Here is a 19834-nt window from a genome sequence, read left to right on the forward strand (position 1 = left end):
TGACCGAAAAGTGTAAAGAAGGGTGTCGGTGGAGTGAGCGAAGAAGCCGAGCTCAAAAAAGAGGTGGTCCACCAAGAGCGCACGAAAGGGAGGAGGATGTTGATATGTACAGCGATGGTGAGAATGATGATGATGATGATGGTGATGGCGATGGGTGTGAAAGTAAACACAAGAATTCATGCAATGAATGGCGGGGCAGCAAACAAAAAGTGGAGATTGACAAGGTACGTACCTCTAGCCCACGGTGCTTGCCTGCCGGGAGTGTCACTGATGCCACAGCACAAGTATCACAGTCATGGCTTTGCCGGTAGGCAAATCCCCAATCGTGGCCCGTGCTGCAGCACTCGCTCCTTCATCGGTGACAATCAGGCAGCGACCGTCCGCGATATTTGACCACATTTGACATGAAGGAGCGACCGTAGGAGGAGAGATTTTATTTGGCCACTTCCGCCGTTTGAAAATCCTGTGCTCGTTTTCTCTCTAGACATCACATTTTCCCTCTCATCAGCTCCCCGCAGTCGCATTTCCGGACGAGTGCAGTTTCTGGACAAGCCCGACAAGTCCATCATCTTTAATTGATTGGCCAACCTATCTCATTTCCACGGTCTTTGCAAAACTACCCCGGAAAGACGCAGTGTCTGACAGCCTGGAGCGTCGTGCCAGTGAGGTCTTGACGCTTTTATCTGTTCGAACCTCCTGTGTGATGGACATGTTGAAGCCGTCAGTTACAGTACACGGATTTGCTCTTCTTCTCGTACATTGTCTAAGAAGGGACATGATTGCTGACATTAATGCTGCAGTCCTGTCACCAAGGCGGCAGCCATGGGGACGCTTTCACGGCAGCTCGTTGAACAATGGCTTGCATCCATAACAAAGCGAAAGGGAGACCCAAGTGGGTTTGATGAACAGGGCATCCAATCAGGGGCTTTGTGTACATCTCCATCTCAACAATCCAACTCAGAGCCTCCAGACTTCACGTACGCTCACCGAAATTGACATCACATCACCTGGCGGTCAATTCTTGGGATATGAGAATTATATTCTTCAGGGATATCTCATCTTACGAACACAAACCACATACCTACCTTTGTCTAAACCATACCATCATCACATCTTATGTTCCCCTTCTCTTCATATTCGCCTTCCTTCCGCTGCCTGTGTTTGACCATCTCCCTGCTCACCTCCTCCACCATCACCTTGGCTCTCCTAGCTCCCCCTCCTCCTCTTAGCATCTCGTTGCCGCTGCTGTTTTTTCCTGCATCGCTCACACCATGCAAAAACTGGTCCACTGGGCTTCCGAGGCCGGGGAAATCCCACGTGTCCATCACATCCCTCGGCCGTACACCAGCCGCGCTCAAAGTTGAGTTCACGGATGGCGATATGGAGAGCTGAGCATCTCTCACATTTGTTCTTGTTCTTTGCGGCTGGCGGCCTTCTAGGGTTTTTGCAAGTACCGCAGTATTGCCCTTTCGGAAGATCTCCTGGCGACTCGGGGAACGTTCTATTCTGCACAGCCCAAATTGCAAGGACTTCCGCAACCGTGGCTCTGGGTGGGAGATTCCCGGGGCCGAAATTTTTCGCTGCAATTTGTGCACGAATTTGCGCAATCGCTGCGGGTGGGATGCCCCCGGCGGGTGGATTGATGCTCTGGGGTTGCTGGGGAGCCTGCATGTTGTTGTGGACGGTTCCGTTGTTGGCGGTGCCGACGTGAGGAGCATTTTGAGGAGCAGCGGGAGCAGCGGAAGGACCGACATCTTCATCATTACCCAGCATCATATGATCCCCAGCATCGCTGGAAGGATCACGAGCAGGAAGAGGAACACTAGCCGACGGACCATCCACAAAGGGATCATGAAGAGACGAAGGCCCATCAGGAAGATGACGACGCTTCTCCAAAATCACACGTGGACGTTTGCTCATCTCGCCGGCTTCATCCACTTCCTCGTCACCACGTCGGCGCTTGGATTTTCTCGTAGGAGACATGGCCGTGGACCCTGGAAGCCGGCTGTCAATGTCCCAAAGCACGGCTTGTGAATTGACGGTGTAGTCAATCCCATCCTGACCTTCCAGCTCCGGGTCAGGCCCGTTCGGCGTTAATGGTCCAGGACCATCCCCCGCTTGTTGGAGCTGTTCGGTTTGCGTCCAAGCCCTCATAATCTTCACAATATCGCCCCCGGGAGGAACCACGAAACTGAACCACCTCGCCAGATAGTCCAGCACCCTTACCTCCACACTCCTGTCACCTCGACACCCATTGCATACCGGCGCCCAAGGCGTCCTGAACCCGACGTCCAAAGCAGCAGTTTCACTCCCACCCCGCGTCACAAACCTATTCTTCTTATCGTCATACCGGCAAGTGCACCACTGACCTTGGTCGTACAGGATCCAGCCTTGCACAAATCCGCACCCATCAGTCAGGTACGAGGTCAAGTAGTCCGGATTTTCGAGGTAGACTCCCACAAGGTTGGCCACACCCTTTGGATTTGCGTGTAGTGTCACATAATCCTGCTGAGTAGGTCTGTACCAGATCTGTCTCTCCGAGTTGGGGATGACGAATCCTACCGTGGGAGGAGTGGCACGAAGGAAGTGGAAGAGCTTATGGACCGTCAGGACACCGGGTGTTGGGTTTGGAAGCTCGTCAGGAAGATAATCGGGGAGGTCGTCGGGCAGGTTGTCGAGAGTATTTTTGAGACTTTTCAACAGGGCGTCAACGTCAACCGGGCTGGGTTGGACGTTGTTATCTTGTCCGGGAGCAACGGACTGGTTGGGAGGCGTAGAAGGGGGCTCTTGGGCACCTTGGACCCCTTCCGGGAGCTTAAGCGCTTTCTCCACCTCTTTGATGTTGGCTGCAACACGCTGCAGGACCTCACGGGGTATACGGGGTTGAGATGGCGGTGGTTTCGGACGGGAGGGAGTGATGTTGTACAGGTTGTTCAACGCCAGGGCGAACGCCGGATCTACCGGGTCTAAGTCCATCGCGTCGTCATTGTTCGAGTAATATGAGCCGATTTGTTTGGTCGCGCCGAGGATGGAACGGACGTCATCGGGCTTCATAGTGCTTGTTTGGGGTTCAACGGGTAGGACTTGCTAGGGTTTTCAGTTGCTGTCACTGACCAAGACGAGGCTGGGGACGTTGGTTTCCAGACTGCTTGCTTGCTGGTTTCTTTCCGGGGTTCTTGCTCTCTCGTTCTGGGTTTGTCGTTCAGAACAGTCTTCTTCTTTCTGAGTTCACGCCCAAAAGCTCTGCTAATATTCACTGAACAGAAACAGAAACAAAACAGGAGTCGCATCATATTGCGGTTGGCCCATGGTCGCTAGCCCAGGTACTTATCCCAGCCCGTCTTCACGATGAAGAGAATGGATCCAAAGATAGTACAGTCAACCTGTGAAAGCGATCCTGCCAAAGGGAACAATGGATTCCGTTGAGTGTTCACCCTCCGCCCGCTCGGCAATCGCCTCTTTGTCCTCGACTCCCAGGCAAGCTTGCATACCTCTAGCAAGTACAATCTCATTGTCTGCTATACCCCGTCCTCATTGTCTTCCTTTGTTTCCATGACCTTCCTAATTTCTGCCTCCATTATGCTTGGGGCCGAAGAGATTGACCGAAGAAGTACAATGTTCTTTGTTCAAGTAGGTGATCAAAGACGTGAGACTCTTGAAGTCGAGGTACGGAGAGGGCCAGCACGCGTGTTGTTACAGCTTCGGGCTGCTTACGGAGGTGCTGGGTCTTCCACTTGTGCTATGCTGAAGTAGGTAGCTGTGCTCTACTGGCTAGGTAGATGCTCTATGTGGCTGGACTGAGCCGTGGAGGGTAACAGCGAGTGGATGACAAGAGATAGGATATTTGGATGGCACATCGTGACGGACTGACGGGGAGAGAGTAATGGTCGGACTTGCAGAGCGACTGTGAGTGGTGAGGGGACTCGAATTAGTCAGAGACTCGGGAGTGGCAGACCTAGACCGGAAGGAGGATATCTGGATATCTAGAGTGGGACATCGAAATTCAGGAATTCAGGAGTGACCGACCGGGATTGGGAGACTGGGAGACCTGGAAGGAAACCTAACATCGGGGGTGATGTATCGGAATCTGCCGTCAATCTGGCAGACTACTTTATAACTAAACGCCGGAAGTAGGAGATCGGGAAGTGCCCGGTACACCGGGACTGGGTACACTCCGCGAGGGGACGGGAAGGAGCATGGAAATTATTCATTTGATCATCGGAAGGATAACACCTTGGATCTTTGACTGTTCAAAAATATCACGGGTTTATCCATTTCTCACTAGCTAGCAAGACAGACTGCCATCTCTAGATTTTCTCCTTCGCGTTTGTTTGCCCAGACTACAGACCAGCTCTCCTTTTCGTCGAGAATGACATGGACTAATAAGATCATGAAAACGCATGGAGGTAGAAAAGGTAGATAATATGGCGGAAGAAGCTACGCGCGCATGATATTTGTCTTGGAAGGAAATCTCTGCGGCTCTGGTGAAGACAGGGACTCTGACTCTGACTCTGGTGGGGCGGACGAGAGACAGATGATGGATGATGGATGAACCGGGCGGTAGGTACTAATTCTCTTCTGTTAAGAATAAGAGCTTGTTGCAATTGCCGTGACGCTGTCTAGAAGACACTCCCTCCGTCCTTCCCCCTTCTTCAATTTCTACAGCCCCTTCCCCTTCCCCTTAGCATACCTCACCCTCCCCTTTGCTCTACACTCCACACACGTCAACTTGTCATCGTTATCCCTCTCTCTTCCACAAGTTGTACACAGTCCTTCTTCTTCTCGTTGCTGGCGGAGAGACTTTCGCCGGAAAGAGCAGCCGACACAAGTCATCTTGCCGGGAAGGCAGGGTTGCGGGTTGTTTTTGTTGTGGCAGCGGGTGCAGGATGCTGCTGTTGGTTTTTGGGTTGGAGCCAATTTAGAAAGTGGAGGAGGAAGAGGAGGAGGAGGAGGAGGAGAAGCAGGTGATGGTGATGGAAGAGGATCGGGGATGAGAGCGGGAATGGGATTGGGGGTTGGAGCGTGGATTGGCGGAAAGGGGGAGGTAGCGGGCGGAAGTACAGGGGTTAGATCAAAAGTCGGTGACGCTGGTGTTGCGGTTTGAGGACATGGTTGACTGGGTTGTCGACGCGATCGCGTGGGACGTGGCGGGATAGGAGGAACGCGATTCTTGAAAGATGAAGCTGGAAGAGCCTGTGCCGAGAATGGTACTGGAAGTGCGGCAGGCTGTAATGAAAAGCCTAGCTGAGAAGCTATCAAATCCAAGCGGTCGCGAGCTGGAAGCTCTGGGTGGAACCGAAGATCCCGTGAGTTACCTTCAGCAACATCGACTTGGTTTCCGATGCGCAACGGGTCCTCGGCCTTTTCGATGCTGGTGGATGCTGGTGCCGGGACGGGACACGGGAAAGAAGAATCCTATTCCTTGACTTGGGTTTCGTCTCCGTCCTGGGCAGCAGAGGACTCCAAGTGTTCAAACGGGTAGTTACTTGCTGGTTTGTCATCGTGAAGCTCACCAGTCCCTACTTTGTTGGGCGCCGCTGCTAACTGCCAAAGGTCTGGCTCGAATACGGCATTAGAGTAGCCTGTCTGGCCAAATATTTGCTCTGGCGGCGGAGGGTGACAATCCCCAAGACCATGAGCTGCACAATCAGGAGATGATAGGAAAGTAGGTTCCGTTGTTTGGCCCCCCGTAAACAAAGAGTCAGAAGTTGTATCTGGGCTGAACAGATTCTCGTCCAACACCTCCAAGCCGTTGGTGTGTTCTATCTGCCCCACGTTCTCCACGTTCACCTCGAAAGTCACATCTGAATTGCAGAGATGCTCATCCAACAAGTCCAGGCCTCCGGTATGTTCTGTCTGTTGCGCGTCCTCTATTCTTGCTTCAGAAGTCCCATTTGGATTGAGAAACTGCTCACCGAACCCCTTCACGACACCGATGTCTTCTGCCTGAAGCTCCACAGTTGGCGCATCAGGCTCGGAGGATATCGGCAGATTTTCATCAAGCAACCACGGCGCAGGATCATAAGGCTGTAGTCCGAGCAAGGGATCTTGAGGGTAATCCCACGCGGGGTTGGCGAAAAGATCTTCGAATGACATGCTCATCCAGTCCTGGTACTCCCATTCCCCTATATGGTTTGGGTCTGCGGGGTTGGTATACTCGGTAGCTGGGTCTAGAGGCACAGCGGTAGGGTTCGCTTCTCCATCGTAGCTCTCGCTGTTTGGAACATTTGTCTCGGGACCAGGGTCATCATCCAGTTGGAACCCGAGTGCAAGAAGCATTTCCCTCTCCTCATTGATGAGCGTACGATGGTCCCTATTCGGCTCGGCGGTGTCGAGATTAGCCGTGAAGAAATTGGCTGGATCGTCAAGGTTATTCAGGCCCCAGATACCGACAATGGTAGTCTCGTCATTGATGCGCTGTCGCTTGTAGATTTGACTATCGTCGATCGCGTTATCCTGGTCAGAGTCGTCATGTTGGCGCTTCGTGCCTCTGACAGGACCAGTCGACAACGCTGTCTCTGTTGCGCCCGGCTCGTCGTTGGATATGTCCATGATCAGTTATGCGTCGCGTTCGGTGTAAGTCTGGCCCGTCGAGGATGAGCTCGCGGAGAAGTAAAAACTGCATTGCGGGTAAACGTAGAGAGATCTGCTTGGGCAAGGGTTGTTAGCTGCGCGTCCAAGAGAAGGCGAAAAGGGCAGGCAATCTCTCGAACTATCCATCGCCTGGACTCTCAAGTTTTTGCAGAGATAGACAATGAGAGAGATATGGCTTCGAGTGTTCGCGATTCGTCGCGCTGGGCAGGTGCGTGTGTCGGCGAGTTGCTGGATGTGTGTGGAATCACCGGGTGTCATCGAGAGTCATGTCGTGAAGATTAAGGACGAAGACGCACCTTTGAGTGTGCGGTTCTTATACTTCTTGGCCATCGCGGCCGTATCTTCAGCATCGAATGGTTGCGCTCGTTTGGACTGCGAAGTCTTGGTTCGGGGAGAAGGCCGATTCATTGCGAAGTTCCAACGGCCAAAAGAATCGCTCAATAACGCGCTGAGCAAAAGCGGATTGCTTGCACATCTGCTCAAGCTGTTCAGGGCAAAATAAACGGCCCTTTTGTTAGCACAATGGCCGTCATCCATGTACCGTTCATGACGCGGGTAATCTCGCTGCCACCATTGCCGTCGTCGAAAGGGGAAGTGGAACAGCAAGAAATCGGGGGAAGACTTGACGTGCCAGACCGATTTGGAAACAAATGCTCATGGAAGAGCGAGAAAGGGAAAGACTTTTCAAGATCTTCTATTGGCAGCGAGGAGTCAAGTGCATCCGAACTGCATCTGAGATGCGTATGCGTCATGCGAGGGGCACTGCAGTTGAGGAGAGTTCTGACCTCCCCCTCCCGTGACGCGTCGCGTCTAGATGTGGTCGCGTTCAACCCACCGTTTTTGCCAAAAGTATAAACTCGCTGGTCATCTTCTTCCAGTCTTTTCTCGCGTCGGCGGAAAGATGCCGGAGGACATATGTGTTGGAATGGTTGCGCTGGTTCTGGAGGATGCAAGAGGGCTACCGATGCTGGGGGGAGAATTTGAACTTTGTCCCAACAAAGAAAATGAAAGAGACAAAATACTCCATCAACAAGCGAAAGCTTTGCAGAAATCAAGTGACCTACATGTTCTTTGGAGGATGGCGGACGAAATTTCTCTGGGTGTCCGAGGTACATCTGAGCGACATCTAAGCGACATCTGAGCGGGAGCTGATACGATACTGACTGGCTTGGGAGTCGCGACTGGTCAACGTGCCCGATCAAGCGTGTCTCAAGTGAACTTCCATTTTTCAAATTGTTGGTAGTATCTTGCCTACTACCCGCGCATTCTATCGTTCCCGTGGTAGATGCCCTCGTGAAACCGAGAGAAACTAGAATGCCGTTAGCGTAGGTTTTTTGAATCGAAGCTTAGCGTGATGAACCGCGAAGGAAGCTTCGGGTGGGAGAACGCGGAGGCGTTGCACCGAAACAGAGAGCGAGGTGGAACATGCCTTTTCACAAGATACTCCCTCCGTGAGCAGTCCGGTTCCTACGCAGTTCTTGTTGTCGTCGGCCCGCTCGCTGCCTGTTCGAGAAATACACGTCCCCATCCTCATCTGTAATCTTTGCGTGAGTGTATCTTACCGCGACAGGTACAGTACGATGCAAGGCCAGTTGTTTGTGAGTGTCCGACATCAGAATTCGTACAAAGCCGGTACCGGCCATCCCGGCCGCAAGAGCAAAGAACAAGGCAAGGGCGATCGAAAGAAGGACTGCCCTCATGGATTGACTCAATGTGCGAACGCGGCAGGAAAAAACGTCTGCAGTCGCCGATCGACATTGCGATGCAGTTCCTTCCCATAATCGACAGGCGGAAACAGGACGGGAACCAGCAATGAAAGATCCTCGCCATCGTAGCTTCTCGCTCTCCACTACATATCTCCGCAGTATGGTGATGTTGGCAAGAGGTGGGTTAGGCCCCTCCTTCCCCGTTAACTCTTGCGCTTTCACCATCTGGGTTTCCTTTCCCCTTTCCTTCCGCCTTTTATCGGTCATCATGTCTATTATGACTGGCCCCAATCCCCACCTTGCCCACGGACCCGGATCCCGTTTCTCGGTCCCGGTCCCGGTCCTGGTCCCGACTGGACGGAGTCACACCATCGCCTCCCGGCGTCACCGAGGCTTTTGCTCTTTCCCAATCTACACCAAAAACATCGGTTTCAGGTGCCGGTCGAGATACCTATCGCGCTGTTGGGTTGCATGATCCAAGCCAGAACCGATCTTCAGACGTAAAACATTTGCTTGCTGCCGTAGGCTCGTTGTAACATCCTGTCGCCTAACTGCCATTGTCACTTCTCACGCCAAACGGTTGAAGCAAGCCGGCTCTGTTTTCGTTTGTTTAGGCGCAAGGTGAGACGAACAATGAAAGGCAAACATACAATGCGCCGCAGACAAAGAAGGTTTGTGTCCAGCATGACTCTTTTGCTGGATTGGATGGCTGGGCGCGTTCTGATGCTTTTGAGCTACGAAAAAGATGCCATAAACAGCGGATGAGGTGTTTAAAGGCGGGAACACAACAAAAAAACGAGAGAGTAAGAGGACTCTTTTGTTGGAAGAGAAACTAGCGAGGAGCAAAGAGATTCCCCCCCAAGCGAGGCATATCACATCTTCCATGCAGCCAGTAAAAGCTTCTTTCGACCCCGTCACAGTTCCCAGGCAACGCCTGCACTTGCTCCAAACCGTTTATGGACAATCAGAACAGCCTTTCCCCGACAACGTGAAGAAGAAATTGCTCGGCTCTGATCAAGGAGTCGCAGTAGCCTCACAAGGTGCCGTATACGTAAAAGTTCCCCAACCAGTGGTGCACTGCATGCACGGCGTGCTCGTCGGGCAAAGGGTGACGGTCGTCACCGTGATCGGCACAGATGAGCAGCCGCAAGACTTAGTTACGGCAGCTAAAGGCGAGGAAGTCAAAGTTAGTCAGCCGATACAGAGATAAGCTTGCCAGAATGGGACGTTTTGTCGCCGAGAACACGGCTCACCGTCGTAAATGCAGAAAGCGCTCGTGTCGCAAGAGAGATCACATCCGCTGGTGGCCCATTTTGTCTGGGTGCCCGTAAAAGTGCAGGACGGCGCGATGGTTGTGATTGACGGAGCGGTGGTGGTTGTAGCAGCTTGACAGGGACCGGCGGAGACGGTGCTGTTCAAAAGTGTTAGCTCATCGGCGAAGCAGTCAAAGAAGAAGGAGAAACACACCTCAAGACCGTTAGGAGAAAGGCGAGTTGGACCTTCATGGTGATTGCCGTAAGAGTTTGAATAGTGATGATATTCACGGAGAGGAGAGTGAGTGTCATGAGCACAAGCCTGATGACAACATCCGGGGCGGGTTTGTGTGCTCTTAAGTCTTAACCATTCCCCTCGCGCATACGAAGGATTGCCCCTTCCATCCTTCCCGGTTAACTGAAGTGGAAGGTCCAACACAAGTTGGTGCCTGGAGGCCATCCAGTGCATGTGAACCCCTCAGCTGAAAGTGTGATCGAGCAGATCGGGAGATGCGAGAGGACGGATACGGATACGACGGGAATGGGATGGCAACGCCGAGCCGTAAAGGGAATCACATTTTCTCCGACGGTGTATGTGGCCAATGTTTCGACGGACGGAATACAACGCTGGCTTACGGGTAGCATCTGATAGTCTCGTATTCTGTAAGCAGCTGTTTGGATATGGACAAGCGCCAAGATTGTGGGCAAAGTGTGGTACATACAACCAACCAACACACACTGTGTTTACCGTAACACAGCGGTAACTGGCAATGTCATGCAAATGCCAACAATAGGGATTCCTACTTTGTGTGGTAAAGTACCTTCAACAAAGCACATTGGTCTTGATATTGCAAACAGCGACGTGGATCGACATTTGCGGTTTGACAACTGTCTGCTGTTCAAGATCGAAAGGGTGATGTAGTTGGCAATAAAAGGAACGTTGTGTACTATGGGGCAGTCATCCGTTCATGCCAGTTACTCATTCATGACTCTTTTCTGCGACAAGAAGCGAAGGTAAGGGAGCAAAACCTACCAGCTTGCAACAATTGAACCCTGTCAAGATGTCTAAACGGGCCTCTACTCAGACCCCCCAAGCTGGTGGCCTGGGTAAAGGCAAGGGCAGCAAAGGCCTATCAAATGTTGAACACTACACTCGTCCACCCGGTTGGCGGAAGCCGCAATGTCCTCGATGCGCATACCGGGCTGCCATGGTGGGAAGGATTTTCCGGAAATGTCTTCCCTCGGGCGATGCTGCCCTTATAAGAGCCTTCGAAATCATCGGAGAGCTTGCATGTACAGCCCCGGTCGGACAGGAACAAAGCGGGACCCAGTGTGACTGCTGTCGTACCCAAGATCGCGGTGTCGAGTTCCACTACCCGCCTGGGAGAGGCTTTGAAGAATCGAGCCACAGAGTATGGAAGAGTATGGTTGAATTCGCTGGCCACTGTATCACTTTGGATGCGAAGCCCGGCTTGTGGGAAACTGGACTCATAGAAGTTGAGGAAGCATCCAGAGACTTCTTGGATCGATGGAATGATGTCCATAAGCAATACGGCAAAGATCTGTTGCAGATGAGCCCTCAAGAGTTGAAGGATATGGGATGCACATCCGTTGTATCCTACAACAGCGCCGGGAACCCCGTGGAAGCAACTGCAACATCATCAGCCGGACCCCGTGTTGGTCTGGATGGTGTCCTGGACGAAGTTAAAAACATGGAAAACGGCCTCAAACAGCTTATTATCGAATTTCGGAAACATGCCGAGAACACGAAGACGGAAGTCGAGGTCATCAACGACACTATGGGAGTGCTGGAAGCTGACTTTGCGAAACTACAAATTCAGGACAGGGAGGCCGCCAGTATGTCGGATGGTCAATCGGAGAAACTCATGAAGGAGATCAAGGAGTTGGCGCAGTTTGTCCACGCCCAGGGTAAAGTGCTCTCGGCGGTGAAGATTCAGGTAGACCGGCTTGCTATCAAATTCAGCCAAGTACTGTCTGCGGCGGCCCCGAACACGGCGAGTACTAGCGAGGAAGAGAGCGAGTAGGTTGGCGATGTTCAATCGGAGGAGGGAGAGCAGCTTCATGTCTACCGCAGGATCCACGCGCGGAGTTCGTGGAATGCGGTGTCGTCGTCGAAGATGGATGGTCAACGCGAAAGACTAGGGAGGAAATGGTCAACAAGCACCAGAAGAAACAATGGGGCGTTGAACTTGAGTCGTGGAAAAGGAACACGACGGAGTTCAATGGAGGGTTCTTGACGCCATGTAGATAGCTGATCGGCAAATGAAAACATGATGAACATTGGATTCCGTAGACACGTAAGACGGGGTGTGAAGGTGCAACTGTTGAAAGTAAGGAGAAAATGTCCGTCGAGCCACGCACCAAGCCGGTTGGCGGGGGATAAGAGATTCCCCGCCGACATCGGGAAAGTCTCGGTCGCGCCTTCGCTCACATGACCGTTGATAGATGCAGCTTCCCGTAGAAGTCGCGTCATTTCAGCGTCTGGCATATGCACCTTCCCGTCAACTGCGGAATGTAGAGAGAACGGAGGGAAGATACCACAGCGCGTCGGAAAGTACCTCGCAGGTAGTGTTGTGCTCCTTTTGCTAAACTTTCTTCTGTAAACATCTTCAAACCTTTCTGCTTTCTTCTTGCTCGAAGCCTCAAGTGCTCCGCAGCTCTCATGGTTAAGACCATCAAGACGAGGAACTGTGAATCCGGAATTTACGGTACTGGACACGTCTGCCGCCATACTCATCGCGTTTCATTTGGCATAATTCGATCACACAGACAGCAGGGAAGAACGACTATATATGCCCTGCAGCAGCCATCACGCAATTGCATCGAAGACGGGAAGAAGGAGCGAGTTGTTTAAGGTACCGGATCGCGGCTGGGATTGGACAAAGCACAGTTCGAAACAAGCAGGCAAGTTGGACCCATATTGAAAACCATTCTTGGGCGCTTTCATCGTATCCTTCATACAAGACTTTAACATAACAGCCCGCAGCGGGGCAAGCCGATGGTGAACATCTCCCTTACCCAAAGATCATCAGCTTTTGACCGCTCATCGGCATGATCACAAACGCGAATCACCATCTAGTCATATCTTTCTCCACGGCAACTCGTCACGCCACGACCGTTATCAAACATGCGAATGTGGCAGTTCATACCAAGAACCATCCCGGAGATCAGTTTTTGACGTCATGGGTTTGATCAATAGGGCCATCAATACAGTATTGCCTCAAACAATGTGTCTCCTGGCCCTGTTCTCTTCTCTTGTGAAGACATCAACCGATTCTTGCTACCTTGCCTTGACAAGCTTGCTTACAGATTTCCCTCGCTCCGCCTAGGAAACCCGTTATTACTCAACCTGGGGTACCCTATACCGCAACAACGAGATGAACGCACCGGCAAGTACATGTATCAAATATTGCAGTCTCCCAACTCGCGACTACAAGCCAGCCCACACTTGCTTTACCCACCTTCCTCAACAATAGACCAACTCTCGAAAGAGAACTGACCCGTGACCCATGGATCGAGGTGCTTGGGGATTGAATAAGAGCAGCACATGTGGAGAACATAGCAGGGTAACGAAACTGTACCAAACCGTATCTCCAATTTCCTGAGATGTGCCAAGCCATCGTCGCTAACACTTCTTCAACGTCATTGCAGCTGCCGAGTTAACCCTACCCCAAACCGGCCAAGCCAAGAAATCAGCATCATGACATTTCACCATATACCCAAGATGTCTTGTGCACAACCCGACGAGCGAACTATCCGCATCTTTGAGCAAGAATAACATTGAAATGCCCTCGCCGAAACAATGTTGAATCTGACATGAGATGCCATCAGATCGGTTCTACAAGCTATACATCACCTTCGAAGCTGATGATGGCTGGACAGGTCTTCCATTTCGATCAACCGTTATTAGCTTCCTTTACACAATGTGTAGCACGTGTAAGATCGCACCAGCTCGAGTTGATAATACAAGGAGACTGGATGTGGCAGAGATGGAAGAAGCTCAAGTCTTGGAAACAGAAAGCTACGCCAAAGAAGAGCAGAGGGCGGTGTTCATTCAAGGCGACCACCCCGGCCAAGTGTGACTTGGCTCGGTCTACGAGGAAGACGGCAAGTCTGCCAATTAATGAATTCCTCGACCTCCCCCCCGAGCTCCTGGTTGCCAGGGAATTACCATCTGAGATTCCAACATTGGGAGACTTGGTTTCCGCCCTGTCAACCTTCTCCTCCAACATTGCTACATTGGCGCCGAAGTCTATGGGCCCACCCACGAGCGCGAGCAAGTGCTTAATTCTCCAGTATAGGGGTTCTTGGCAACGCTGCGAAGAGCAATACCGCTACTGGTCTTTGACACACACGAGATCATCCGGCGGACCAGCACCGGGTAATCAGTTCTCGTTTTCACATCACGGTAACTTTGGTGGTCAAGCGATTTCAGTTCGTGGTCTTCCTTTTCCTCGTCCTCCTTGCTCTTATGATGGCCCATTAGGTCTCGTGCCAGTCAGGTTCCGTTTGCCATTCAATATTTTCTCCCATACCAGATGTCAATTGAAGTCTCCATCCACGCAGCCGTGGTACGTGGATGCGGAACGGTATTTCGGTGACGGTGACGACACCAGTGCAATGCCGAAGATACAGTCGAATCTCAATCATATGGCTTGGCACACGTTCACAGTCAAAGAAAAGAGAACAAAGAATGACGACCAGGAACTGGATTGGGGTTATGCAACTAGTGTCTTAATGACCTTTGTTCAATAAGCCGGGCTTTCTGCGAGGCTTTCTTGGTACCCCCTCGACGCTTATGTCCAGCTTCAATGGTTACGCCTGTTCTTGAGTTGCTCGACCCAAGCGGCAGTCCAAGTCCGCTTCAAGTAACACCCGCCTTCACGTCGAGCCGCGAAGCCTGATGTTTCACAGCATTTCCTTGCGTTTGAAAACTGGTCGTGTTGATAAAATCTGTCCACCAAACGGCTAGGTGTCGGCACAACTGCGGAGGCGACAGTGTTGGTCTTAGGCTCTATGACAAGTGTAGTGACCGGAACGCCGACTGAAGCAATTATGGTGATGGTTTGGCTTGCACAGGATGGGATGGAAACGCACAACTTAGGTTTTCCGGCATGAACGTGGAAGCCTCAGAAGCGGTCTGCGGTTGAAGCTAGTCGAGATGTGCCATGATGTTATCGGCAACGGTCAGCGTGGTGTTGAGGTACCACGATATGTTTTACGTGACAAAAAAGCATTTGATTGCTTCCTAAAGGCTATAATTAATGGTCGATGTTGGATATCTTAGGTGGATACCCTCGCCGGATCATATCACGATTGACACAACACATCATCACGATGATTTGGAACTACAATCACAAATGGTGATACACATTGGAACGACAGGTTTATTAACTGTTTATTCTAGTATGGATAAATAGCTGCATTTATCTAGGGGGGAAGTTAGAGTGTACGATGAAGAGCCCCGGTCCACGGTCCAAATGTCGATTCGTGTCAGCTATCAAGTTCTTTCCCTAACCCATCTCAACCTTCAATCCCCTGACACGAAGCCCCCTACTTCTTCTGGGGTTTCTTCTGGACTCTGCCACCCAAGGTGCCACCAGTCGCAGCCTGGCCCTTCTTAGACAGACGGTAGTCCTTGGACGCCTGTCTGCAATTAGCGTACACGGTGTTCGCAGCCGGAACAACGCGGCAGTACTTGCCTGAGCAAGTATACTCGCCCCTGGCGAGGCGTTCCGCGACCAAGGCCCGGGTGGCCATGCTCATGTAAAAGGCGAGGTGGGCGGAACAACGGCGGGCCTCGGGTTGCTAGCCCAAAGCACCACACGCAAGACCGTTTCCAAGAACTTTGTCGCAAGTGGAAATGACAATGAGGGGGGGGGTCTAGCAGCGGGAATGGGGCCCGCCGTAGAAGCCAGGGTCGGGACGGGAACCGGGCCGGTGTTGGTAGTAGGGGAAGTGCGAAAAGCGTTAGCAGCAACCGGGGCTGCGATGGGAGCCTGTGCTGTAGCCAAACCGGGGACTGGAATGGGCAGAGAAGTGAAAGAGCCGTTGGTGGCGTCAGCAGCCGCAACCAGGGTGGAAATGTTGGAGGCGTTACGAGCCGAAGCCGCGATGGAAATGTTGAAGGCGTTACCATCCGGGGCCGCGATGGGAGCCGGAGCTAAAACCTGGTCGGGGACCAGATTGCGCAGGGCATGGAATGAAAAGGCCTGCTCGAATGGATTCATCTCCTCCAAGCCGATGTTAACGGGGACGACGTCGAAGTAGGCACCGTCGGTGATGGAAAGAGTAGCGTCGTGGAATTCTGAGAATTCGTCGGCATCAGAACTGGCAGACTGGATGAAGGCGGTCCAGGTCGCCTGATTATCCAAGGCTACCTCGGTACGCTGCAACATGCGCTCAACGGCGGTGTAGATAGCAATGTTGTAGTCGGCGATCAGATGATGGTTGGAGTTGCGATCAGCTTTGCCGCTGCTCAGGTGGTTGGCGCTATCAGCTTGGGAGCTCAGAAGCTGCGATGATTGTGTTAGGTCCTCTTACCGCGTGGGTTCGTTACTCGTGGTGAGTTTCCTGGAGGAAATCACACAGATGCGGACTTGAGGTAGAGAAAAAAGAAAGAAAAAAAAGAGAAGAGAGAAAAAGAAGGCAGAGGGCGGTTTGTGCGATTTATGCGTGTTCCGTGCGGCTCGGATCAACAGATTCAGGGTCAGTGAATCCTCCTCGGTCTTTTCTTGCAACAATAACTCTTCGCTATTCAATTCCTATTGTTTCATTCTGTGGTCGCTAGCGTCCCAGTTCCTACCTGAGATCGGATGGAAGTTCGTTACCCACTTCTGCCGGTGAAATGGCGACCCTGTTATGGAAGCTTTCGGCGACTTGGGGGTGCACAGCTTGTTCTATAACAGCGCTGGCATTTGGGCGCGTGCAACACCATGGACTCAGGACTTTTTTTCTGCCTCCTACTGTCGTTACCATCCTCCGCGTCTTGTTCTCGAAAGACCATAATTCTTCAAACTCCAGGGGCGATGGTGCCCTGCGCGCCGGCGGCGCCGCTTGCCTGAAGCTAGAGGCGGGCCTCCCTCTGCGCCTGGCGACAGTCGCGGCTCCTCTATCTGCAGTCGTCACAGGCAGTGTTGGGCGTGGCAACCACGCGGCAGAAGCGACCTGAGCAGGTCCACTTGGCTCGCAAGAGACTAACTGGCATGAGTGTCTCGCTTTGGCTGATCAGACATCCCTGACCGCCATCGCCGGAAGCCTGCTCGGGTGCAAGACGACAACGCTTGTTGACGCCTTTGGCTTTGGCCTAGCGCCTGTCTCGGCTGGCATCCAGGCGTAGCAGTCGCTGTGTGTACCTTCGCCATGGTAATTGTTGTCTGTTCAGTTTGTTATGTGACGGTAAGTTGGGTATCTTACGGTACAGGATGTAGGTATATAGAAGTAGTACGCTTGACATGTTAACAGGGTGTCGCTTTCCCAAGGGCTGGTGGTCACAGAGTAAAAGGGAGTATAATAACTGCAGCAAGTGAAAAGACGAATGGGATTCAGTGTAGGTAGGATAGGTAAAGGTTCCCTAGCCAGAGGAGCATCTATTTGGGAAGGTCAAACAGATGGGAGCTATCTACTATGAAGGATCTCGAGATGAAGGTTAGCCACCCATATTCCCGTCACCGTATCCGGCCGTCTTTCCATTATCGATATCCCTCTCTCTAGTACCACCTCGTAACCGAAGGCCCAGTTCATCTTTCCACCCTTCTAGACTGCACCAGACATCGCACCGCCCGCAGGGAGGGCGCCCTGGGCGCCGCTGGCCTGCAGAAGGGCCTCCCTCTGCGCCTGGCGGTATTCACGGCTCCGCTGTCTGCACTCGGCGCAAACAGTGTTGGGAGTTGCAACTATGCGGCAGAAGCGACCGGAGCAGGTCCACTCGCCTCTCATGAGGCGCTCCTGGACCAAGGCGCGCTTGGCAAAGCTCATGTATGGAAGGACATGGTCGAAGCAGCGGCGCATGCCGGGCTGCTAGGCCGGCAGGCCACAGACTTCACCATGGATCATCTTCTTACATGTCGAGATGTCGATGAATCCAGCGTTGGCAACGGCAGTTGCGATGGGGTTGATGTTCGCAACCGGAACCGGGCCATGGATGGCCGGAGCAGCAAGAGGCTGCATAGCAGGCTCAGGGTGCGGGTCGGCATGATTGAAGTTGATGTTAGGGTGGTCCTGGGCGTGATTGACGTGATGATGGTTATCGCCGACGTCCAGGTTGGCCGGGTCGTCAAATGATGCGTTGTCGTTGACGGCCATGTTGGCTTGGTTGATGAGGTGGTTGTTATCGCTGAGGTCCAAGTTGGCCTGGTTGATGTGATGATGATTTTCGCCCTGGTCGCTAGCACCAGCGACGAACATGGTAGGATGGTGATTGCTAGCCATGGTTGTTTGGTCGGGTCAACTCCTACAGAGATAATTGCCATCAATACACCTGAGGGGCCTTTGGGGAGTTAAATCGCTCCAAGAAAGGTACCTACTGGTGCCTAAGGGGGTGGCTACAAAAATGTGTGACGGCGAGCGTGACGGAGGAAAGAGTCAAGATGTGTTCCAGGGCAAGGAGCATGCCAGTTATATGTGTGCCGTACGGCGCAAATGAAAAGCATCAGGCGGAGTGAAGGTAATTAACATTTTGTACTATTTATTATCTCCCCATTCAACTCCTACTCTTCTGTTGTGTGGTCGGCGCGTCGTTAGCGTCCCCGTCTGTGATGAGATGGAAGCTCAAAACACCACTTTTTCAGAACAACTCGTCAACAAGCTGGATGACCGGCCAAGTCCGAATTGCTGGGAATTGCCAGGCAGTTGATGTGTAGCTATGGGACGTTATGATTGTAGAAGAGCTGGGAACGATTCCACGTAACAAGAAGTTCCTCACTCACAGGATGATGACCAAAGAAACCCGAGTCCTTCTTTATATACGCTAGACTCGCAAATGAGATACTATGACCCGTCAATTCGGCGTGACAATTTCCTCGATGTATGCTATGTGTCCAGCACCATTCGTTGTTTTGAGCCTTCTGTATACGGGAATCCCTCCGGGTACCATGCCTTCACCTTTTGTCACACGGACATTTGCCCATAGTTCTGGGTTAGGGTTGCCGAGGCTTAGCAGAGTCTCAATGCCTGACATCAGCCTCATGAATGCCCGGTGGCCGCAGGCCGCGAGGCTCAACCTCGCTTTGGCCAGACTCTCAGCTACCAGCATCGCTCACCCAAGCCCCTCTCGACGCCTTCAGGCTAGCGAGCCAACCACCGAACTGCCGACGACGCTAGTAAGCGAGATGAGGCAATCCCCAGTCATCACAGAAGCGATCACAGCAACCAAGCAAGGATTAGAGCGACCGAACGAGGATCGGCGCCAGAAGAAGGAAGTAGAATGGTTGAAGGCACTCAGGAAGACCCACATGTATGAAGATCGCTAGATAGATACCCTGAGGCCTCAAGCAACAAGGCTTGGTACGTACCTTAGTACGCACCAAACCTCTTTGGCATAAGAAGGCCTTGAAGCCCGGCCTGGATGGAAAAGCTTCAGAGGATTCAACAAGGCCTTCGGGACCAAAGTAGTTTATCAGCGGAATTGAACTACTGTTCCAAGCCCAGAACACTGCCCTTGTCACACCTTTCCTCGTCTTTGACAACGCCCATTGTTGGGTGGTACGGCGATGGAGGTATCGAGACGACAGTCCATCGGGGTTGCACGTAATTGGCTGCTGCTGTTGGTGAATATTGAGGAGCTGCTGGAAGAGGTGTGAAGCGGTCATTGTTCTTGAGCAATTAGCGCGACGGTGATGCCGGTACATGGAGATATCATGTTAGGAAGTGTGTAGGGTGGAGTCGGCCATCAACGTGGCGCGATGCATTCTCGACGGGAGAGTGGCGGAGGCCCTTGCGGAGAACGTGTTGAAGGCCAACGAGTACTCTTTGTTCCAACTTCTGTTTTGTGAGTCCGGCGAGGAGAGTTCAAATTGATGAGCTCCCAATTGCTTGGCGACGGAAGACGGTACGAGGTTAGCAACGGAAACAACTTTGCAGTAGCGGCCAGGGCTGATCGGACCTGGAATGGGACATGGACTTGTCGAAGTGAAAGAGTACCTAGGGAAGGACAGAACAGAAACAAGGAAAGAAAAACATATCTTTGAACGTCTCCAAAGACACTGGTCCAAATCTCAAGTCTCAGGCCGCAGCCGAAAGCATTTTAGTGACGTGAAGGGA

The 19834-nt window shown here is 52.3% G+C and overlaps 5 protein-coding genes across 5 annotated transcripts; 1 reads left to right on the forward strand and 4 right to left on the reverse strand.

The window, feature by feature from the left end:
- Nucleotides 1-1225: 1225 nt before the first annotated feature.
- On the reverse strand, nucleotides 1226-3054 carry SMAC4_00064 (uncharacterized protein; the record flags this gene model as incomplete). The annotated part of the gene is made up of 2 exons (XM_024655700.2): nucleotides 1226-2236; nucleotides 2263-3054. The coding sequence occupies 2 exons, from the start codon at nucleotides 3052-3054 to the stop codon at nucleotides 2078-2080; spliced, it is 951 nt and encodes a 316-aa protein (XP_024510973.2). The 3' UTR covers nucleotides 1226-2077.
- A 2026-nt stretch (nucleotides 3055-5080) lies between these two features.
- Nucleotides 5081-6765, reverse strand: SMAC4_00063 (uncharacterized protein). The gene has a single exon (XM_003351473.2). The coding sequence runs from the start codon at nucleotides 6550-6552 to the stop codon at nucleotides 5416-5418; it is 1137 nt and encodes a 378-aa protein (XP_003351521.1). The 5' UTR covers nucleotides 6553-6765; the 3' UTR covers nucleotides 5081-5415.
- Nucleotides 6766-8994: 2229 nt separating this feature from the next.
- SMAC4_12715 (uncharacterized protein) lies at nucleotides 8995-9866 on the reverse strand. Its single transcript, XM_024655688.2, has 3 exons — nucleotides 9768-9866; nucleotides 9554-9711; nucleotides 8995-9466 (listed from the first exon to the last, which is right to left on the reverse strand). The coding sequence occupies exons 1-3, from the start codon at nucleotides 9863-9865 to the stop codon at nucleotides 9315-9317; spliced, it is 408 nt and encodes a 135-aa protein (XP_024510972.1). The 5' UTR covers nucleotide 9866; the 3' UTR covers nucleotides 8995-9314.
- A 748-nt stretch (nucleotides 9867-10614) lies between these two features.
- SMAC4_00061 (uncharacterized protein) lies at nucleotides 10615-11598 on the forward strand (the record flags this gene model as incomplete). The annotated part of the gene is made up of 1 exon (XM_003351472.1): nucleotides 10615-11598. One exon carries the CDS (start codon nucleotides 10615-10617, stop codon nucleotides 11596-11598), a length of 984 nt encoding a protein of 327 aa, XP_003351520.1.
- A 5731-nt stretch (nucleotides 11599-17329) lies between these two features.
- On the reverse strand, nucleotides 17330-18004 carry SMAC4_00060 (uncharacterized protein; the record flags this gene model as incomplete). The annotated part of the gene is made up of 2 exons (XM_003351471.1): nucleotides 17330-17536; nucleotides 17615-18004. 2 exons carry the CDS (start codon nucleotides 18002-18004, stop codon nucleotides 17330-17332), a joined length of 597 nt encoding a protein of 198 aa, XP_003351519.1.
- Between the last annotated feature and the right edge of the window lie 1830 nt (nucleotides 18005-19834).

The sequence above is a fragment of the Sordaria macrospora genome, chromosome 4 (genome assembly GCF_033870435.1).
Source record: "Sordaria macrospora chromosome 4, complete sequence".
Classification (NCBI taxonomy): Eukaryota; Fungi; Ascomycota; class Sordariomycetes; order Sordariales; family Sordariaceae; genus Sordaria; species Sordaria macrospora.

Bases quoted from the DNA above. Each gene is read 5' to 3' on its own strand.
- SMAC4_00063 (XM_003351473.2), bottom strand. From the start codon at position 6,552: ATGGACATATCCAACGACGAGCCGGGCGCAACAGAGACAGCGTTGTCG.
- SMAC4_12715 (XM_024655688.2), bottom strand. From the start codon at position 9,865: ATGACACTCACTCTCCTCTCCGTGAATATCATCACTATTCAAACTCTT. The intron at 9,712-9,767 runs GTGTGTTTCTCC...ACTTTTGAACAG, and splicing joins TTTCTCCTAACGGTCTTGAG to CACCGTCTCCGCCGGTCCCT. The intron at 9,467-9,553 runs GTGAGCCGTGTT...CCTCGCCTTTAG, and splicing joins CGCTTTCTGCATTTACGACG to CTGCCGTAACTAAGTCTTGC.